The 22,443-nt window shown below is 37.3% G+C and overlaps 1 protein-coding gene across 8 annotated transcripts in view; it reads right to left on the reverse strand.

The window, feature by feature from the left end:
* The window catches only part of LOC105485316 (myosin XVI), a 703,391-nt gene that overhangs the window by 398,583 nt on the left and 282,365 nt on the right, over positions 1-22,443 (reverse strand). For all 8 annotated transcript variants that reach the window (XM_011747599.2, XM_071081051.1, XM_011747600.3 and 5 more), the window contains 2 exons: positions 19,267-19,391; positions 6,105-6,230 (listed from right to left, as the gene is read on the reverse strand). In XM_011747599.2, the coding sequence (XP_011745901.2) occupies positions 6,105-6,230; positions 19,267-19,391 (251 nt within the window). The remainder of the gene's footprint in view (positions 1-6,104; positions 6,231-19,266; positions 19,392-22,443) is intronic.

Below are 22,443 nucleotides of genomic sequence, written 5' to 3' on the forward strand. Positions count from 1 at the left end.
TCCCAAATGCAAATTATTTCCAGTGCTAACGAAGTCCTTGCATGTGCCCAGGTTTCTCTTGGAAATCTCCAGGATGATTTCCTGCAAGAAGCAGTCTCAAGGGGTGTGACCACTCATCTACTGTTCACACATTTATTCAGTGATCCATCGATAAAGGCAAATATGTATTACATTAAGGCATATATTGATTCACTCATTAAATAAATAGTAACTTAGCCAGTATTCTGTGTTGGCTCCGTCTGAGATACTACAATATTTTGATAAGCCAAACAAATGTTCCTGCACTCAGTTCTTACAGACTAAAAGGTGATACAGATGAATGAACTGACAACTACAGCAAGTTGTGGTAAGGCTGTGTTTGTGATATGGGATATGCAGGGTGCTTGTACAGGGACAGGAGAGGAACCGTCATATGCAAATTCCTAGCATTAGGAAAGACGGCCAGTGAAGTGACATCTCAATGTAGCTGTGCAAGGTAAAATTTAACAATTTCAGGAAGAGCAAAAATAGGCTATATGTGGTGGTGCATTCTAGAAATGGAGATACATTCAGTATAGCTTTACCCTCAGATATGATGGGGCGAGGCAGAAGAAATAAAATGCAAGACTTAAGCAGGGCCTCTGACACATGGGGACTTATAAATAGTGCTAAGGAATAAGTATTTTATTTCAACCGCAATGGAAGGATACTGTGTTGACACAGTGTGATTACGTCTGCCTGTGGAATGGTTACTGTAGCCTCGTCATTGAAAGAAGAGTGGGGGAGGGTGATAAAAACCTGCTAGAAGCTGATGGGTTAACCCAGATGTAGAGATGCTAGTGTCCTGGGCGAGGAGAGAGGCAGTGAGGAGGCACAGATTGACCGGTGACGATTATGGCTTAAATATCTCAACACAAGCCGCTGGGTAGAAGTCTGTAGGCTCAGTGTTCTGTTAGGCATGAGAGAGGAGGGAGAAGTAAGAAAATGGCAAAGGACTAGTTTTGTGATGAATAAATGACGAAACAGAAGAGCCACAGACAGGGATGGGAAAGAGAAGATGATGGCTTTTATTTTTTTTTATTTTAACAAGTGGTGTTAGAGGACAGAAAGAAAGAGACAGCCGCTGGGTATACACAGATGCAGAATTTGGGAGAGGAACAGAGAGGAGGCTTGGGCAGCCATGAGCATGTAGAGAGCACTTGAAGCTGAGGGCATGAGAATATTTCTCAAAGACGTGGCAAACATCAACTAGAGCCTAGGATGGCACATGAAGCGTGTCAATACTGCATGGCCAGAGGGGTAGGGGCATAATCAGACTGTTTTCTTCAAAGCAAAGAAGAAATAAATATGCAAAATAATTCGAGCTCTGAATATATCTTAATTTTTATATACTTGGGTAAAAATTGTATTTGAGAATAAAAATGGCTTTTTAAACATTAAGATGTGTGAGTTATGCCATACAAAATACTTTGGGAAACAAAAATATTTAGATTCCAGCATTTGTACAAATATTTTCTTATCTTTGGGTGTAGTATTGCCAATTCTGTTGTAAATACTAAATACAGTAAATATATACAAGACTAGAGTGAAATTTTACTTCACGTACAACTCATGAAAGAGTTATAAAACCAAAAGACTTATTGCTCACATAATTTATTCAGTTCCCAGTTTTTGACAAGAACAAGCATCTCTTTTGTTTTCCACTGCAAAAGTTAATATATTTATAAAAGGCAGTTTTAAAATATGCATATCATCCCACTATAAATGTAAATAATAAGTACAGTTACAGATTGTGAGCTACCTCCTTCTCCATAAAGGTAGTTACATTTATAAGGTCTTTATAAGAGTGAAATTACTGTGAATGTCTCTAAAAATGCCATTAGTCTCTCTAAAATGTTCACATTTCTAAAGCTTTTTGCCCTGAACACAGATACAATATATATTTACAGCAAATTTCTTCAGAGAGAGTTATAAATCTTCCATGCATATAAATTGATATTCACATAAACCTGTTTCTAAAATATAATTTCTAAAGTGCATACTAAATGATATCTTTGCAGGAGAACAATTTTTTAGAATAATTCTAGATGTCATATACTATCTTTCTTGGTGAATTAATTGAGATGCAATTTACTGAAAATCTTCTATTATCATAAATCTCTCAGTAGTTTTATCAGTCTGAGTAAAAAAAGAGTGTCTTGGTTTTGATGTCTTATATTCTAAAATAAAAGCCTCATTTATACTCAGTATTTCCAATTTTGCATCTAATTCTGGGTTGGTTGCCTTTGTCTTCTGGTCACTCTGCTGGACAATGGGCTATCACAGTGGACAACTCAAAGTCTGTTTTTCCGGAGCACGCATTTGAGTGGAGACACTACTTGACTAGGCTTAATGGAACAAAGTAGTAAAGACACATGATTTTCAGACACTTTCCTTAGTACTAAAATGTATCAGAAGTAAGAAAATTAAAGGCAAGTCTAGCGAAGCAGAGGATAAAGATAATGTGTTTTAAAAACCTGCCTCATCTGCACATTGTAAATGGCGATTTCTGGAAACCTCTGAATAAGATATCTGTCTGTACCAATCTAGCCACCATCAGTGGATCAGGACACATGCTGACTGATGATCCATACACACACAAGGCATTCACCTTCATGATTCGCAAAAATCTGCTGAACTAAGTAAAACTCTCCCCTTTCTATAGATGCTTATCATTCTCAATAATTGGTGGCCCCAAGGTTGGGCTCTGTGGAAAAAGAACAATCAAGGCTTGTTGAGTTCACGGTCAGTGAGTGGTGGGGCTGGTACCCAGCGCTGGCCCTTTCTATTCCAGTGAGAAGGCCATGGAGGCCTCAAAGCAAAGCTGGCATAATGCCTGCTATAGTTTGGATGTTTGTTTACACCAAATCTCAAGTTGAATTGCAACCCCCAGTGTTGGAAGTGTGACCTGGTGGGGGGCGATTGGGTTATGGGGCAGATGTCTCATGGCTCAGTGCTGAGTGAGTTCTCATAATATCTCGTTGTTTAAGTGTGTGGCATCTGTCCCCACCCGATGCATACATCCCCCAACTCTTTCTGCTCCTGCTTCCACTGTGTGATGTGCCTGTTCCTGCTTCACTTTCTGCCATGAGTCAAAGCTCCCTGAGGCCTCCCCAGAAGCCCAGCAGATACCAGTGCCATGCTTGTACAGCCTGCAGACAGTGAGCCAATGAAACCTCCTTTCTTTATAAATTACCCAGTCTCAGGAATTTATAACAATGCAAAAACTGCCGAATGCAATCCCTTAAACAAGCAGAATCAAATGCATGAGAAAATAGAAGACTGAAGTATAGGAAACCTTTAAAAAATGAAAGCTAGGGTGTGTGAACATTTTCGGGTCAACTGTTTTGTAGCTGGTTTTGAAACAATGAAGCAGTTGGGAAGTGTTTCTTAATTGACTTATCATGAATAAATGATGAATGTTGGAAACCTAGCTGGCACACTGGAGAGGGGGCAATAAAAACAATCTTAATTCCTTTGCATCTGACAAAGTAAACATGGCTACTGAATCATATTTCTCATGTAAGTTCATGACTGTGTTTCTCTAATTTGAAAGAACAGATTAATAAAAGGTTGGGAAGTTTTTGGAATGTGACAGGTAAAGGCAGGTAGTAACACTGATAGCCACTAATTCTCTCTGCCTTATCATTCAGTGATTCCTGTGTCTTATGACTTTTGAGGGACAGGAATCTCTAGGAAGCTTTCTGAAAGAAGTGGCAATTAGATTGGGCTTATGTTCCCTCTACCACTGACGCATGGCATGTATCATGTGTGGCATATATGTTAATCATTACAGGATTTTTTATTGTTAAATCTAACTATATAAAAAAACATTTAAAAATCCATCCAGATTTTTTACCACATAATACAAATTTTATCTGGCTGATCTTGTCTCTCAATTCTTACTACATAGTATAGCTTTATTAGAAGCATAATTTCCTGGATAGAAGCTTCCATTTCTGGCAGGGCACGGTGGCTCACGCCTGTGAATGCAACACTTTGGGAGGCCGAGGCAGGTAGATCACCTGAGGTCAGGAGTTCGAGACCAGCCTGGCCAACATGCCAAAACGCTGTCTCCACTAAAAATAGAAAAAATTAGCCGGGTGTGGTGGTGAATGCCTGTAGTCCCAGCTACTTGGGAGGCTGAGGCACAAGAACTGCTTGAACTCAGGAGGCAGAGGTTGCAGTGAGCTGAGATTGTACCACTGCACTACAGCCTGGGCAAAAGAGTAAGACTCCTTCATTAAAAAAAAAAAAAAAGAAGGTTCTATTTCTGCAGAGCAGGATTTCTTAGGGGCCTCTGGAAGGTCTATGCCTAGTTTTCACAGGGGATTCAACCTCTGAAATGGTAGGGATACTTTTTGTGTCTATGCATTTCTGAGAAAAAGGTCAGTAGCTTCATCTGATTGCTTGAGGGATAAAATTTCTGATTCTAATCAGAATTTCGGATTCTAATCAGAATCTAATTCTTTATGCCTTGGTCATTACAGCTTCCAGGAAGTAGAAAATAAGTATCTAGATTCTCCTTATGAGTCAGGAAACATTGATTACCTTTAGACACGCTCAACATGTAGAGCCAAAGACTGCAGTAGATACTTTATAATGGAGCAGTTGCAGAAATGTATACTCATTTCCCTGCTTTTCAGGCAGGTTTCATGTGAAAATAATGATACATTAATGTTCTTGTATCATTCTTTACCAAGCTTTACAAGACTTTAAGAAATTAGTATTTTTATTTTTATTTTTTATTTTTTATTTTTTTTTTGAGACGGAGTCTCTTTCTATCGCCCAGGCTGGAGTGCGGTGGCCGGATCTCAGCTCACTGCAAGCTCCGCCTCCCGGGTTCCCGCCATTCTCCTGCCTCAGCCTCCCGAGTAGCTGGGACTACAGGCGCCGCCACCACGCCCGGCTAACTTTTTGTATTTTTTAGTAGAGACGGGGTTTCGCCATGTTAGCCAGGATGGTTTCGATCTCCTGACCTCGTGATCCGCCCGTCTCGGCCTCCCAAAGTGCTGGGATTACAGGCATGAGCCACCGTGCCCGGCCAGAAATTAGTATTTTTAGAAGAAGAAACAGCTGTTTTAAAATTCACCAACTTAGATTTTTCTTCCTGCTCCTCCACGTTAATTATGACAATAACCCCAGGAACAGCGAGCAACTCAAAAATAACTGGTAGAGGAGACGGTGCCACAGACGGCTCAGAAATTTAAAAGCATCATGATGGAATATTATGAGCAAATATATTGAACCAATGGGAGAGCCTCGAAGAAACTGATACATTCCTAAAAACATACAACCCATCAAGACTCATTCAAGGAGAAATAAAAAGCTGGAACAGACCAGCAACAAATAAAGAGACTGAATCACCGTAGAAGCACAATTCAGGGATATTTAGTAGACCCTTAAATATATGTATTGAATAAACGGATCTTTTTTTACAGAAGGTGCTGTCAAAACAATGTTCTTTTTTGTTTGAAAGAACTTCCCCATGCAATATGTTTTTTTTCTAAAATACATGAAATGCAATCACTTTCAATTCTTTTGACAGTTACACTGCTGAAGTTTATGATAGATTATTTTACATAATGGTTAGTCGCTTAGAGATCTAACTTACTACAAATTTACTAGATGTGATTGTTACCCCAAAGTAATGTTCTGAAATGAACACACTAACTTAAATCTCCATATATGTGTAAAACTAAGTTACTTTTCCTACTATTGCCATGAATAAAATATTAGCTGTAGAAAACACATAATTATTACAGATTCATGAAACTGTACGCTTATGAAGTCTATATAATATGAAAAACATTTTAACTCCATATTATGACAAATGTTTACAGATTTTGATTATTTCTTCAATGATTTCACTACAATATTCAGATACACAAGGAACATGTTTTTGTGTGCTCTTATATAAGCGTTTTCCTTTAACCATAAAATTATTTGTTCAGTAGGAAGATACTATTAAAAGTCAAATTACAATAATGATTAGTACATAATTTAAAATCAAATCAAAATTGAATACGAAATTATTCACTAATTATATAAAATTATTTTTAAAAGAATTCAGAAAATCACTCTACCTGGCCATATTTGGCTGCCAAATGGAGGGGGGTCCAGTACTGATCATCTACTATGTTGAGGTCTCCACCATGTTCCAGGATAAGAGACACCACCTCCTTGTAGCCACTCGCGCACGCCATGTGTAACTGCAGTGAAGAAACATCCTATTATCCATTTTTTAAAAAGTAGTGGTATTCATGCAGTTCACTCTAAAGAGAGCTACTTAATTAAATGTTGGATCTAAAATACAGAGACCACAAAAACAAAAGAACATACATGTAATTTTATTTATTTGGTATACGTGGGTGTAATTATCAGTCTTTGAAAGGATGCTTACGGTTATTCATTTTCCTTCTGACTCTGATAGTGTGCACTTTTTCATGTAATTCCCATCCCCCTCCGAGAGTTCCATTTCAATGCAATCTGAATATTTTAAAATATAGAATATAATCATTGAAAAGCTTACCATTTCTTGCCCAAAGGTAAAATATTTGCTGATTAGCTCTATATTCCAGGCATTGAACTTGGTGCTCTAGAAAGTCATTCAAAGAATAGCTAAAAACAGGAAATGTGATCATTGTGATGCTTCTGTATGTGTAAAAGGCACAGGAACACTAAAAAGGATTAACTAAATCTGGTGGTGGCTTAAAAATGATTGTGTAGCTACCATTGTAACATTCTCCCAGTTTTAGTTTCTTTTGTAATTATATTTTTGAGACAGGGTCTCTCTCTGTCACCTGGGCTGGAGTGCAGTGGTGGAATCATGTCTTACTGCAGCCTTAATCTCCGGGGCTCAAGTGATCCTTCCACCTCACCCTACTAAGTAGCTGGGAATACAGGTGCATGCCACTAAACCCAGCTAATTTTTGTTTGTTTGTTTGTTTGGTAGAGACTAGTTTTAACCATGTTGTGTGTTACCCAGACTAGTCTTGAACTCCTGGGGTCAAGCAATCCATCTGGCTTGGCCTCCCAAAGTGCTGGGGTTACAGGCATGAGCCACCACGTCTGGCCCCAGATTAGTTTTTTAATGGAATCTTAAGTTTAGAAATAAGGACTTTGGAACAATAGTTTGGAGATTTTTTTTACATTTTTCAGGTGAGGGAATTCCTGTTTCTAAGGTAGCAGCCTTTATTTCTATATCAACTCTCATCACACTCTAATGAGGTTACTAAGCAACTACATGATTTATTTTATGAACATAAGAATTAGGAAGAAGAAACTATCAGAAAAGAAAGAGAAAAACCTTAAAAGTAGTAAAATCAATGCCATCTTCTAGGTTTGATAGTATGGAATTTTGTAGCTCTGTTCCATTGTGTTTTTATTACAAAGACAAAATTAAAGTCAAAAAGGCTTATTAAATGTGTACATTTTGATAAAATTTAACAAAAACATTTATTTTTATGCCTTTGGACCTAATCAGGCTCTTCAATCTACAGAGTGTAAATATATGTTTATTTCTTGTAACTCAACTACATTAGAATAAATATATTCATCTAAATTAAGACACTGTTTCACATAGATTTTCCCAGGCTTGCTATATATAGAATTAATCCTATTAATATTCTAGGAAACAGTCCCAAAAAGGATATATCCACAAGTATTTTAGAAAATATAATTTTATATACTTGCTCTCCTAGAGAATTAATCTATTCATCTGCTTCTAAATTGATTCTACATTATTTGAATAATCAATAAATGATTGGCAGTTACTCTGTGCTATATGCAATAATCTGAATCTCAGAAGAAACTAATTTTTAGCATAAAGCGGAGTCTACAAATGGAATCAAGAATGAATCCATTTTCTGGTTAGCAATTGATACTAATGATCCCAAGTTCACAGGGCCAATCCCTGCAAGATTAGATTTGCTTTCCATAAAGCAAAAATTGGCTCTTACCATTTAGAACTTAGTCCAACCCTGGGCCAGTCATCACAAGCACAGCTGGGAAGGAAGACTAGAAGTCCTAGCTAACTCACTAGAGACTCTATCCAAAGTTTTACTACCAGTAACCTTTGTGGATGCTGGCAAGTTTACTTCTAGGTAATGCCAAAACTAAAATAAACAAACAAAGGAAAACCCTAATTGAATACCTCTACTTAATCACACGAGATAACCAACTTTTCAATTATCATAATACAATAGCAGGAGTTAAGAGCATTGTCTTCAGTCTACTGGCAATCAAATTCTGAATCCATAAGCAAACAGCTAGCCCCCATGGGATATAGTTTCTCATCACTAAGAACAGGTTAGACCTAGAGTTAAAAGATTTGAAAAAAAAACAAAAACAAAACACCAAAAATACCTATTTATGAAACGAAACTGATGCTCCTACTACTTGTCCTGACTATGACTGGAGGATACCAGGTGCCCAAATGTAACAGTGTTGATCACTACTGTGTCTCAGAACATTCCTCTCCTGCTACTTTAAGGGTCTTGTGAGAAACACGGAGATGGTGATCATTTCTGCCGTGAACCAGCAGCAGCGTATTTACAAACACAGTTCCCACAAAAATTACAATTTGGAAACCACCTATGTAGCTACAAAGCAGGACAGGTGGTTGGAGAGGCTTCTAAAACATTAGGTATAAAAGCTGTGAGTTATTTCTTCTAATCTTTACCAGCTGTGATATGATTGTTGCCCTTATTTTGCAGACGGAGAAGCAGTGGTTTAGCGTTTAGGTAACTGACCCAAGGAAGAAGCATGGTCACTGAGATCTGAGGCCATGCTCTGCAGCCTCCAGCACTCAGACTTGAAATAGCACAGAAGAGTGGACACGCAGTCACACAATGAAGTCAAGCCACGAGGATAACACTACCATACTGAGGCTCCTAAACATCTTGCATTCACACCATCATTTTTGTATGTTAATATAATTTTTTTCTTCTTTCTGTAAACCACTTCTATGTCCCTCACCCTTCCACATACTAATTTTATATTAACATTTAGTCTCTGGATGATACACAGTATCTATATGCTTGCTTCAGCTTTCCCATGGCTCTCCATCAGTGCAGGCACAGTCTTGTTTGGTAAATGTGGCATATTGCCTCCTGGTGTGCTTTGCAAAACCATCACCAAGTCCTAGTGTTTTTCAGCTATGAAAGCACAGGAGAATCCCAGGCTCCACATTTGGGAGACTGAGTCTACTCTAGAAGGGATCTCTAAAACTGCCCCCCAACACACACACATCCAGTGTAACGTAGGCCTGGGAAAGACAGACAACAGGGTCATTCGGTCATTAGAACATCTTCTCTTTTTATAATCCCATATAAGGGTAAGTTTTCACTGCATCAGGTCAAAGCCCCCAGCACTGTGCCCATTTCCTATTACAGCATCTCAGTCTTTGACAGCCTGTTCATTTAATGATAGTGTTAATCGCTAGAAAACATGCTCTACCAATGATTTCTGAAGTTTGAGATTTTCCATTTATTTTCCCAAAGACAGTTCTGATATTTGAAAAATAGTACCTCGCCGGGCGCGGTGGCTCACGCCTGTAATCCCAGCACTTTGGGAGGCCGAGGCGGGCGGATCACAAGGTCAGAAGATCGAGACCACGGTGAAACCCCGTCTCTACTAAACATACAAAAAATTAGCCGGGCGCGGTTGTGGGCGCCTGTAATCCCAGCTACTCGGGAGGCTGAGGCAGGAGAATGGCGTGAACCCGGGAGGCGGAGCTTGCAGTGAGCCGAGATCGCGCCACTGCACTCCAGCCTGGGCGACAGAGCGAGACTCCATCTCAAAAAAAAAAAAAAAAAAAAAGAAAGAAAGAAAAATAGTACCTCAACCCAATATTTATAGAAATTAAAATAAGTAGCATTATCATTGTTTTCAGTGTTGGTTCTCAGCTGAATCAATCGCTCCGGACAGGGTTTAAGGCAGCACAGAGCCAGCGTCCACAGATTAAATACCAAGAGGGCCCTGCCTGGGTTTTAAGAGCAACACACACTTGGGCCCTTTCAAGCATGTATTCGAGTAAAATCCAGAAAGGTTTTCCTAACTTTAAATTACTTTGTATTTATTTTTCAGAGTTTAAAATATGTAAAATATAAAAAGACATTAAAGATACTGACAACTGGACTTTCTGGATAACTGCTTCACTTTTCAGATTCTGGTGATTTCTTTCTATTTGACGATGCAACTCCCTTTATAAAAGCAGGACCCTCAAACAACTGAATAACAAGAAAACAAATAACCCAATTTAAAAATGGCCCAAGGACTTGAACAGACACTTGTCGAAAGAAGATATACAATTGGCTAATGGGCTGATGCAAAAATGCTCAGCATTACTCAACATTAGGGAGCTGCAAATTAAAACCACAATGAAATATCACCACATACCCGTTAGGATGGCTGTTTTAAAAGATGACAAGTAAGTGTTGGCAAGGACGCAGAGAAAGGGGAGTATCTGTGTGTTACTGGTAGAAATGTAAGTTAGCACAGCCATTATGGAAAATGGTATAGATGTTCCTCAAAAAACTAAAAATATAGCTACCTTATGATCCAGAAACCCCACTCCAGGATGTATAACGAATGGAAGTCACTATGTCATAGGGATATTCATACTCCCACGCTCACTGCAGCACTATTCGTAACAGCCAAGTTCAGTGTTCATCAAGTGGTAAATACATAAAAATGTAGTATATATACATAATGGAATACTATTCACCCTTCAAAAAGAAAGAAACCCTGTCATTTGAAACAATGTGGATGAAACTGAAGGCCATTAGGTTAAGTGAAATAAATCAGGCACAGAAAGACAAATACTGCATGACCTCGCTTCTACATGAAATCTAAATCAGTAAAACTCATAAAAGTAGAGAGAAGAATGATGGTTGCCAGGGACTGGGGGAGGGGAAGAGAGAAAATGAAGAGTGGTTGGTCAAAGGGTGCAAAGTTTCAACTAGACAGGAGAAATATGTTTTGAGATCCACTGCAAAGCAGGATGACTATTGTCAATAAAAAACGTATTATACATTTTAAAATAACTAAGAATACATTTCAAATGTCTCAACAAAAAATGATAAGAAAAGTGGTAGATAGGTTAACTTAGTGTGATTTAACAATTTCACACTGTATACATATATCAAAACACCACATTGTACCCCATAAATGCATATGAGTATTATTTGTCAATTTAAAATAATATTAAATAAAATTAGAATCACTGTGTACCTACCTAGCAATTTATTTTATTCAAATATAGTTAATATTTTCCATGCTGTGGAATGTTTGGATCACTTAAAGGCTAACTTTGATGGAGAGCTCACTGTGTATGAACTAGACAATAAGCTGAGTGATTTACATGCACAGCCTCCTTGGGCCTGGTTATCTTATAATGTGACACTCTTATTATTCCAGCTTAAAAGATGAGAAGATGATAACTCAGAGTTTAAGAAGCCAGCACAAGTCACAGCTTGGAAGTGATGGAGACTTCCAGGATGAGCACCGAGCTGGGTCTATCTGGCCTCTTTATCATGGTGCTGTTGGGCTTCTAAATCCTAGATTTTTAGGAAAGCATAGTATACAATTATACAGACACATTTCATTGACTGGGCTAATTCCTAATTGTTGGATATTTATGTAATTACCGTTTTTATATTGCTTTTAAAAACTATTTTGTTGGTGATTATTATATATGTTCATAGTGATTTCCTTCTGATATATCCTGATTCTAAAATAATGAGCATTTTTTCAAGTTCCTGTGGCATGTTGCCATGCAGAGTTCTAGAAGGTACCAATTTACCCACAGTCCAGCAGTGTATGAAAGAATCCATTTGCACAGACCCTTAGCTTTTCTGGTCTTCATTATTATTTATTTCTAAAATGATTTCAAATAATTTGCATTTACTTAACTCCCAACAGTGGTCCTCTTGTCATATACATAGGCTAGTTGGATATTTTTCTTTTGTGAATTGATTCTTATTATTGCTTATTTCCCAGCGAGAGGTGTTTTGTTGTTGTTGTTGTTGTTGTTAATTTCTACGAACTCCGCATATTTTGAAATTTTGGGAAACCTGTTGCAAATATTACTCTCAGAAAATTACCTGTTGCCTCTTAATTTTGCTTACTCTTTAATGCAAAACATCAATTACAATTTCTGACATAATCAAAGATAACATTTCTGTGTTTTTTCATCATATTTTTACATTGTAATGGTCTTTGCCAGAGGCTTAAGTCTTTTCTACATGTATAACTTGGAAAATATCTGACGTTTTTAAATATCTTACCCTTTTATTTGTGCATCTGATTTTTTACTAATCTGTATGTAAAATGTTAAATATTATTATACATTCCCACTGAATCTGTTCTTATTGAAGCTCTGTGACTCCTGCCACTCTGAAGCTCGAAGATTATGCTGAGGCTAATGCTATATTTTAATAAAAACTATGTTAGGAAGAAATGAAAACTAATCTTGAGGACCATTCAAATACCTCCTAGGTTCAGTCAGGATTGTTGGCCAATAATTTCAGGTCTTCTTCATCCATTGCATCATAACACTAACACAGGATTTTTACTATCTCAGCTTTGACAGAAGTATGAAAATACTATAAATCATATCCCAAAGTGAGATTACATATGTAGATTGGAAAATAGTTGCCCTAAAACTTCTCAGATGACTTTTGAACTCTACCTCGAGACTGAGGGCTCAGTAGGTCAGAAATAAAAGACAAAATGAGACAAAGTGTTGAACAATTATTAAAGAGCACTCTTAGTGTATTAGGAGTCCACTTCCCCTTTCCACTGTGTGTAGATGGTAGTGTCAGGGTGGATGTGAGTACCTCCCAATTTTATGGCAGAGAAAGGCTGTAGAGACCACCCTGAGAAGCTACATATCCTGAGTAGTCTGATGGACATATGATAAACTGGTTTTGATTCTTGCAGGCACAAAGTAAATGGCAAGAGATGGGCTGGTTTACCCATGAAGCTGTGGTCATTTCTGGTTCTATTTTAGGAGGTGCCTTATGGAGCAAGCACAGCTTAACTGAGGGAATCTGGAGTGTCCCCAAATTCCCAAAAGCTGAGTGAGCATAAAGGACCATTTGGAAGAGTGCAATATTGACTTTTAATATTATGATGACTATATTTCAACATAATTTATTTTCTATGCCCCATTTGTTCTTTTTTTATTTTTATTTATTGTTTTTTCTTTTTTTTTATTATTATACTTTAAGTTCTAGGGTACATGTGCATAACGTGCAGGTTTGTTACATATGTATACTTGTGCCATGTTGCTGTGCTGCACCCATCAACTCATCAGCACCCAACTACTCGTCACTTACATCAGGTATAACTCCCAATGCAATCCCTCCCCCCTCCCCCCTCCCCATAATAGGCCCCAGTGTGTGATGTCCCCCTTCCCGAGTCCAAGTGATCTCATTATTCAGTTCCCACCTATGAGTGAGAACATGTGGTGTTTGGTTTTCTGTTCTTGTGATAGTTTGCTAAGAATGATGGTTTCCAGCTGCATCCATGTCCCTACAAAGGACACAAACTCATCCTTTTTTATGGCTGCATAGTATTCCATGGTGTATATGTGCCACATTTTCTTAATCCAGTCTGTCACTGATGGACATTTGGGTTGATTCCAAGTCTTTGCTATTGTGAATAGTGCCACAATGAACATACGTGTGCATGTGTCTTTATAGCAGCATGATTTATAATCCTTTGGGTATATCTCCAGTAATGGGATGGCTGGGTCATATGGTACATCTAGTTCTAGATCCTTGAGGAATCGCCCCATTTGTTATTACATTTAAAAATTATTTTGAAAGGTGATCCATGGGCTACACCCAAGGGTCACTGGGAAGTATGGCACAAAAATTCGACAACTCCTGACTTAAGTTGAGAGTTTTAATTGTAATATGGGATTGGACACTTTAATTTGAGGTTGGTTTATGACATAAAGTGACCACAGAAGTTGTATTCTTTAAAAATGACCATAAAATAAATGGCTGTCTCCAGCTATAAGTAAGGCATGAACCAGCATTACTGAAATAAAGGTGACAAAAATAAAATTGCTTGATACCTGCATCTCCTGAATAATTCTTTCCTAACAAGGCAAATAAATAAGCCTCAAGGCCAGATGTGATATATCAAATTATGTGCTAACACAGTAAACAATAAAACAACAATGTCTTCATAATATATATGCTAGTTATCACATTAATATTTTCAAAGACTATATTCTCAAACTGACGAATTCATTTTCATATACTCTGTAACACATTGTTTATTAAAATTGTATCATTTTCTGAGGCTCCTATTTACTTTAACAAGAAGATAATGTAAACTAAAAGATCCCTTTTAAAAAGAGATATGTTATATTTCGTTATTTTGCTGCAATTCTAATAAAGGAGGTAAAGTCAACTCCAAACCTGTCCTATTAGAAGTTTATTCCCATCGAACCTTTCGTTGTTAGTTTCTTCCCTTTTGCACATAACAATTTAACAGTGTGAAAAATTATGCTTAATTTTGAACAACAACTGACATTCCAACTCAGGTATGGAAATCAATCTGTGAACAAAAGTGTCTTCTCCTTGTCGCCATAATAGATAAATACACTATATATCTTACAGAAAAGAAAACACAAGGAAATGACAGTTATTAACACACACAGACTAACCAATTCAGACATGTGAATCAAACCAAACCACTGGCTGTTAAATGCTGTAATTTTCATTCTAGTCTTTTGTTCATTGTTACTTTCTTGTTAAAAGCTCAAAAATGATGACCACAAGATTTGGTTATTTTAGAACAATTATTTGCAACATTTATGCTCTCTGTTCAATAAAAACAAGGTCACAAGGAAAGTCAAAATTGAAAATGCTTGAAAATCATAGCAATTTATTGCTCTGTATTGATTGTTTCAATAGCTTCTCTACTGAAGTGTGTATGCTCTTTTATTTAGCAGTGGTTGAAGTATGCATTTTGTTTTTACTTAGCAGTGTTTTTTAAAAAAAATATGAAGTTGTAATATGTTCTACCATACAAAGAAACAAAGGCTCTATTGCGTTTCTATTATGTGTTAGGCATTAATTCATTACATGTAATAAATGAATTATTAAATAACTCACACCAATCAGACTTTTGATCCTACTAGTCCACTGAAACTGTCCTCCAAGAGAAAGTCAATGACCTCCAAGTTACTAAGTCCAATACCCAATTCACATTTCCCATTTAACTGACCCCTCAGCAGTATTTGCTAGTCTATCATTCTTCCCTCTTCCTCAAACTTTTCACTTGGCTCCCAGGACATTTTGTCCTCTTAGTTTTCCACCTTCCTTACTGCTTGCTCCTTCTCATCTCCTTTCTGGAGCCTCCTCTTCTTCATCTCCATGGCTTGGTCCCAAATTTCTTTCCTTCTGCATATAAGTAGTGACTTCATCCAGTATCAAAACTTTCAATATCACATATATGCTAATGTTCTCCAAATTCTTTCTTTCATCTAGAGATCTGAATTCTAGACTCCAATGTCCAACCACAAATCCAACAGCTCCATTAAGATGGCTAAGAGGCACTTTAAACTTAGTATCTCCAGAACTGATGCGATCTTTCCTGCTTTAGGCTTGTGTCTTCTTCAGCCTCATCTCATTTGATGCCATCTCCATCACACTGGTAGTTTAAGCTAAAAATGCTTAGAGTCATTCTAAAGCCTTCACTTTATCTCACACAACACATTTATTAGGAGGTCTAATTGCACTACAATTCTACCCCTGTTGTCTAAGCCACATCACTGATTGCCTAGATTACTGGAAAAGTAATTATCACATTAATATTTTCAAAGACTATATTCTCAAACTGACTAATTCATTTTCATATACTCTGTAACACATTGTTTATTAAAATTGTATCATTTTCTGAGGCTCCTATTTACTTTAACAAGAAGATAATGTAAACTAAAAGATCCCTTTTAAAAAGAGATATGTTATATTTCGTTATTTTGCTGCAATTCTAATAAAGGAGGTAAAGTCAACTCCAAACCTGTCCTATTAGAAGTTACTCCTAAACAAACTCTTAGGTTCGCCCCTGTCCTTTTCAGTCAGTTCTTTTAAGTTCTAGGGTACATGTGCATAACGTGCAGGTTTGTTACATATGTATCCATGTGCCATGTTGGTGTGCTGCACCCATTAACTCGTCATTTACAGCAGGTATATCTCCTAATACTATCCCTCCCCCCTACCCCCTCCCCACAATAGGACCTGGTGTGTGACGTTCCCCTTCCTGTGTCCAAGTGATCTCACTGTTCAATTCCCACCTATGAGTGAGAACATATGGTGTTTGGTTTTCTGTTCTTGCGAGTTTGCTGAGAATGATGGTTTCCAACTGCATCCATGTCCCTACAAAGGACACGAACTCATCCTTTTTTATGGTTGCATAGTATTCCATGGTGTATATGTGCCACATTTTCTTAATCCAGTCTGTCACTGATGGACATTTGGGTTGATTCCAAGTCTTTGCTATTGTGAATAGTGCCGCAATAAACATATGTGTGCATGTGTCTTTATAGCAGCATGTTCAGTCAGTTCTTAACACAACAGCCAGAGTAGGTGATCCTTTTAAAATGGAGCAGGCTCATGCCCCTCCTCTCTTCTGAACTTCCCACTATCTTCCCATCCCATGCAGAGTCATAGCCGTGGTCCTCATATAGGCCCATAAAAGCTTGTGTGGTCTGGTCCCAGCACCTCTCCTTCCTTGTTGACACTGCTTCAGCCATACGGGCTCCTTGCTGTTTCTCAAGCACACCACACTCGCCCCTGACACTGTAGGAGTTTATGGTTTGCCCTTCTCACTCTCAGCCTGAAACACTCTCCCTTCACAGCCCCACTGTGCTCTCTCTTCTTTGAAGTCATTATGGAAAACACCCTTGTTGGTTAGATCTTTCCTATCTATCCATCCAAAATGGCAACAATATGACCAGCATGTCCCTGTGTTGTTTTTTCCCTTGCATTTATTGCTAGGATCCCATATATTTAGCTCATTTATAGTGTCTAGTACCCATTTTCCCAACTGAAATGTGGATCCATGACAAAATAATTTTGGTCACTATTGTTTTGTTCATTGCGTGTGGCCAGTTACATTTCTTCATTAATTCTGAATGCTTTTGCTGTTTGAATGTGTTATTTTTCGAAACACTCTAAATATGCTCTGCTTTCTTTTCTTATGAAAGAGTTACCTTGTTATAGTCTTCTAAAGTTTACAAATTTGTAAATATCAATTTTGGAAGACAAAATTTAGGAAAGCATAATTTAAAAATTTTAGAAGCTGGCCAGGTACAGTGACTCACACCTGTAATCCCAGCACTTTGGGAGGCTGAGGGGGTCATCTCACATGGTCAGGAGATCGAGACAATCCTGGCCAACATGGTGAAACCCCGTCTCTAATAAAAATACAAAAATGTAGCTGGGCATGGTGGCACATGCCTGGAGTCTCAGCTACTCAGGAGGCTGAGGCAGGAGAATCACTTGGACATGAGAATCACTTGAATCTGGGAGGTGGAGGTTGCAGTGAGCCAAGATCATGCCACTGCACTCCAACCTGGGCGACAGAACAAGACTCCGAAAAAAAAAAAAAAAAAAAAGAAGGAAGGAAGGAAGGAAGGAAGGAAGGAAGGAAGGAAGGAAGGAAGGAAGGAAGGAAAAAGAAAATTTTAGAAGCTTTTACAATTATAACATTTTAAAGTTAGAGTTTTCTAAATTTTATTTTCCAGAATCAATACTTATACATTTATAAACTTTAGGAGACTATAACAATGTAACCCTAAGTCATAAGAAAACAACACATTTTTAGAATGTGACCATCTAGAGGTCACAGGCACTTAATCTGCATTTAATAAATGTAAAAAATGTATTAGATCTCAAGAAAACTTTTCAGACAACAAAGCTTTTATCTATTTAGTTAAATCACTTTCCTTATCAACTGTCTTCAACCTCACACCACATTTTCTTTCATGGGAGAAATGAATCACTGATTTGAAGCATTTCTGTGCAATTCATACTTCAGAATTCCGAACTCCTTTCTCCTATTCTAGTTTACTTTCTCTCAAAAATTTTTCCACTGGGTATTACATTTCTTTCTGTCATCATTAATTGTAACTCACAGTAACCTAGGTAAGTTTTATGGGTCACTAGGACAAAATGTTCTTATTTTGGTGATTAGACATCAAGTATATACAAATTTATCCAAATTTAGTTGATCTTTTAATAATTTACTGCAACAGTGCTTGAGAGCAATAAAAAGTAATGACAGGAGTTTGCTTGAATTTAGAAATTCACTCACCAAAGTCATTCATAGTTTGTTTTACTGAACACTAAAATAAAAGCATGCTCCTATAAGTTACATTTCAAAACCAACATGGACTAAGTAATGCATACAATTATTTTAAATTTGTAGGAAAAACATACATAGGAGGAAGGCTTGAAGAAAATATATCAACCTAGAGACATTGGGTTTCCCTGGGTAGTGGCATAAGTATTTTGCATTTTTTCCTTCTAGCTTTTATTTTAGGATCAGTGTGATACATGTGCATGTTGTTACATGGGTAAATTGCGTGTTGTAGGGGCTTGATGTACAGATTTTTTCATTACGCAGGTAATGAGCATAGTACCCCTTAGGTGGTGTGTCGTCCTCACCCTCCTCCCACTCTCCACCCTGAAGTGGGCCCTGGTGTCCCATTTCCTTCTTTGTATCCATGTGGACTCAGTGTTCAGCTCCCACTTATGAGTGAGAAAATGTGATATTTGGTTTTCTGTTCTTATGTTAATTCTCTTAGGTAATGGCCTTTAGCTGCATCCATGTGGCTATGAAGGACATGGTTTTGTTCTTTTTACAGCTGTGTAGTATTCCACAGTGTTTATGTACGATGTTTTCTGTATCCTTCCACCTTGATGGACACCTAGGTTGATTCCATGTCTTTGCTATTATAAACAGCGTTGGGATGAACATACGCATGCATGTGTCTATGGTAGAATGATTTATATTCTTTGGGTAGATACACAACAATGGAACCGCTGGGTCTGCATTTTCTTCTTTGCCTACTTAGGTGTTTTCCAAAATTTCTACAACTGACATGTATTACTTTTATGATCACAACAATTATTTAAAGGTTAATTGTAATGACGTCTATGTTTTATAAATCAACTTAAATTCTCTCTTTAAACAGTTTCTGAGTCAAATATATGAACTTACCAGGGTTACTCCTTCATCATTTTTCTCATTGACATTTCCTCCAGATGACAAGAAGTGTTTGACATCTGTTAACATGCTCATGGGTCTCTGAAGCTTCATCTGGCGCAGTGAGGTCAAATCCACTCCTGTGGGGAGAAAGAGCCTTTCAACCAGAATGGAGAGGTAGTTCTCAGTTCCTGGGGGTCAAAGCCTAGCTTCATCATCTATTCTTTCAACATGTTCTTCTTTGAAGCTCCTCTTCTACTTTGAACACTCATTCAAAGAACTGATTGTTTATCTTTGCACATATTGTATTTCCAACTATAGTCTTTAAAAAATATAAAATTATCTCTTGTTATGTTCTAAAGTATGATACGATGCCTTATAATGGCAGGTTTTCAAATAATATCTGTTTTAATATAAATCATCAACATACATTACTCAAAGTATTTTAAAATACTTAAATGGAAACAACAAAGATACAGTTTTTGATCTCTATGATTTTTCTGGCCAAAATAGTTGCTTCCAAAAGCAATCTAATATCCTGGAATAGAAGAAAAGACTTTAGGCTGGGCACGGTGGGTCACACCTCATCCCAGCACTTTAGGAAGCCAAGGTGGGCAGATCACTTGAGGTCAGGAATTGAAGACCAGCCTGGACAACACAGTGATATCCCATCTATAGTAAAAGTACAAAAACTAGCTGGATGTGGTGGCGAGCACCTATAATCCCAGCTACCCGAGAGGCTGAGGCAGAAGAATCACTTGAACCCAGGAGGTGGAGGTTGCAGTGAGCCAAGATTGCACCATTGCACTCCAGCCTGGGCACCAAGAGCAAAACTCCATCACAAAAAAAAAAAAAAAAAAAAAAAAAAAAAAAAAAAAAGACGTTAGTATAAAAACTGGAAAACTATGAATAAAGTCTTCAGTTTAGTACAGTTAATATTGTCCCAATGTTAACTTTTTAGTTTTGATAAATGTACCATGACCATGTACGTGTTCACATTAGGGGAAGCTCTGTGAAGGGCATTTGGGAACTCTGTGCTATCTTTAGACTTTCTTGTAATCTAAAATGACTTTAAAATAAGTTTTTAAAAAGATGCATCCATTGAACATTTAATGACTACTAATGTTAATAAAGATAACTAACATTGAGTGCAGAATCCACAGTCTGACTTCACCCAGGAGGGGAAGTGGTGCACAGAAGGCTCAGGTCTGCTAAATTCCTGCCTATACCTCTATTCAGCATATATTTTAACCTGAAATTTCATGATGTATCATCTCTATGGTAGCTGTATCTCTTCACTGATGTGTCTCCTATTCCTAGCATTGGTTCCTGAACAAAACAGGTATCTGCTAAGGAGAACTAATTCATCTTTTTCCAAGGGAAAAATGATAATGATGGTGATCCCTCCCTCATAGCAAATGTTTGCTATGAACCAGCCACTTTTCTGAGCACTTTTCTCTTATGTGATTGCATCCTGGCAGCAAACATCAAGAGAAAGCCTGGCACAGTGGACCCAAGAATAAACCTCGGATTGATGCTCCTGAACGTGCCTATCTGTAGTTTCCTTCCTCAGGTTGACTCTGCGAAAGTTATTTAACCTATGTGGGCTTCAATGTGCTTAGTCCCTCAGATAATAGTTCATTCTTTTAAGAGGTAGCTCTATAGCAGAAACCACATCAAGCATGTTGCATATCTGGTATAATTTTTCCCCTTGGGGCACTTCAACTCTGCCTCATGCCACAGCTCCTTCTCCGAACCTGGATGAGCAATAGAGAAGAGGCGCTCTGCACTCAACCTGCTTGGGTGTTAGTGCTGTGTGTATCAATGACTACTTGTGCCAACGTGGGCAAGTAACTTATCCTCTGCCTCTGTTTCTTCAACTGCAAAATGGTGTTGGTAGTATTTGATTAGTCCGTTGCTTGAGAATGAGTTAAAACACATAAAACTTATAACACGTATTTAGCTTTCAGAAAGCACTAAATAAAAGTGATCTGTGATTATTAGTCAGCTTTCTGACATGTGTTTTTCATACCTCTCATTTGGGTGCGTCATATATTATCGTTTGGTCATTTAGGAAGCATGGAGTAACAAAACAAAGTAAAGCAAAATGCAGTATTTGAATAATGTATCTCGTTTCAAATATTCTGTTCAAAGCTAGTCCATTTTAGTAGAAACAAGAAATAGAAACACCCGTGACCATTCCTCAGCTTCTGAATCATGGACATGCCATTTTAGAACTAACATTTCCCTTATAGAGTCATTTGAGGTCTGTTATGAACCAGCTAAAACTGTCACTTATTCTGACTTTCAGGATTATGAAATTTCATGTGTGATTTTATTTTGGCAAATATCATTTCTCAGATGTCAGCCTTCAATTTTGCATGCTAAAGTAGCAGAAGAATCTGATAGTCACTCTAAAGTTACTTTGTTAACTTTTAGGATGTTACAATGTCTACTAAAGTTGTATGTATCTTTTATATAATTATGTATTTAAAAGGGAGTGATAAAAACACAAGATTAAAGACAAGTAACAAATTAAAACAGAGATAAGACATCACTCACTGCAGACTCATTATATTAAGCGAAAAAAATCTATTTCTGGTCCCTGTTGTGAAGATATCACAGGGGAATATTATTACATTGTATCCTAATGCTTGAAAACTTAATTTTGAATCAGATACGATGCCAATTAAAATGTGAATTTTAGATTTCTTTTTTTATATATATTCAGGAAAGTAGTCCAAATCACTTTTGGTTAACACAACACAACAGAAACTCCCTCTCTTGGTTGTCAAATTTCTTTAATGCTCCTGGATAAAACCAGCCAAGATGGATAGAGCCCATAAGTCTATTTTGTAATGGATAATGGGTCCATTCTCATTTTCTCTACAAAATGTAGATTTTCATACTGTTTTTTGAAAATAAATTAATGGAAGGTCTGTTTAGATGTATTATTTTGAAAGAAATTTAGTAATTTATTTTAATATAAGAATTAAGAAACAAAATAATTTACCTAAAATCCACACATTATTACTTGTGATATTATCACCACCTGGTTTAATCTAATAATATCACTGGATTCTTGTGCAAAACTGAAATTACATCAACACCCCAAGTCAATCTGAACCCTAACTTAACTTTCCTTAACCGTCCCTCTTAAGGTAATATTGTTTTTGTAAGAATTCAACTTTT

Source organism: Macaca nemestrina, chromosome 16 (assembly GCF_043159975.1).
Source record: "Macaca nemestrina isolate mMacNem1 chromosome 16, mMacNem.hap1, whole genome shotgun sequence".
Classification (NCBI taxonomy): Eukaryota; Metazoa; Chordata; class Mammalia; order Primates; family Cercopithecidae; genus Macaca; species Macaca nemestrina.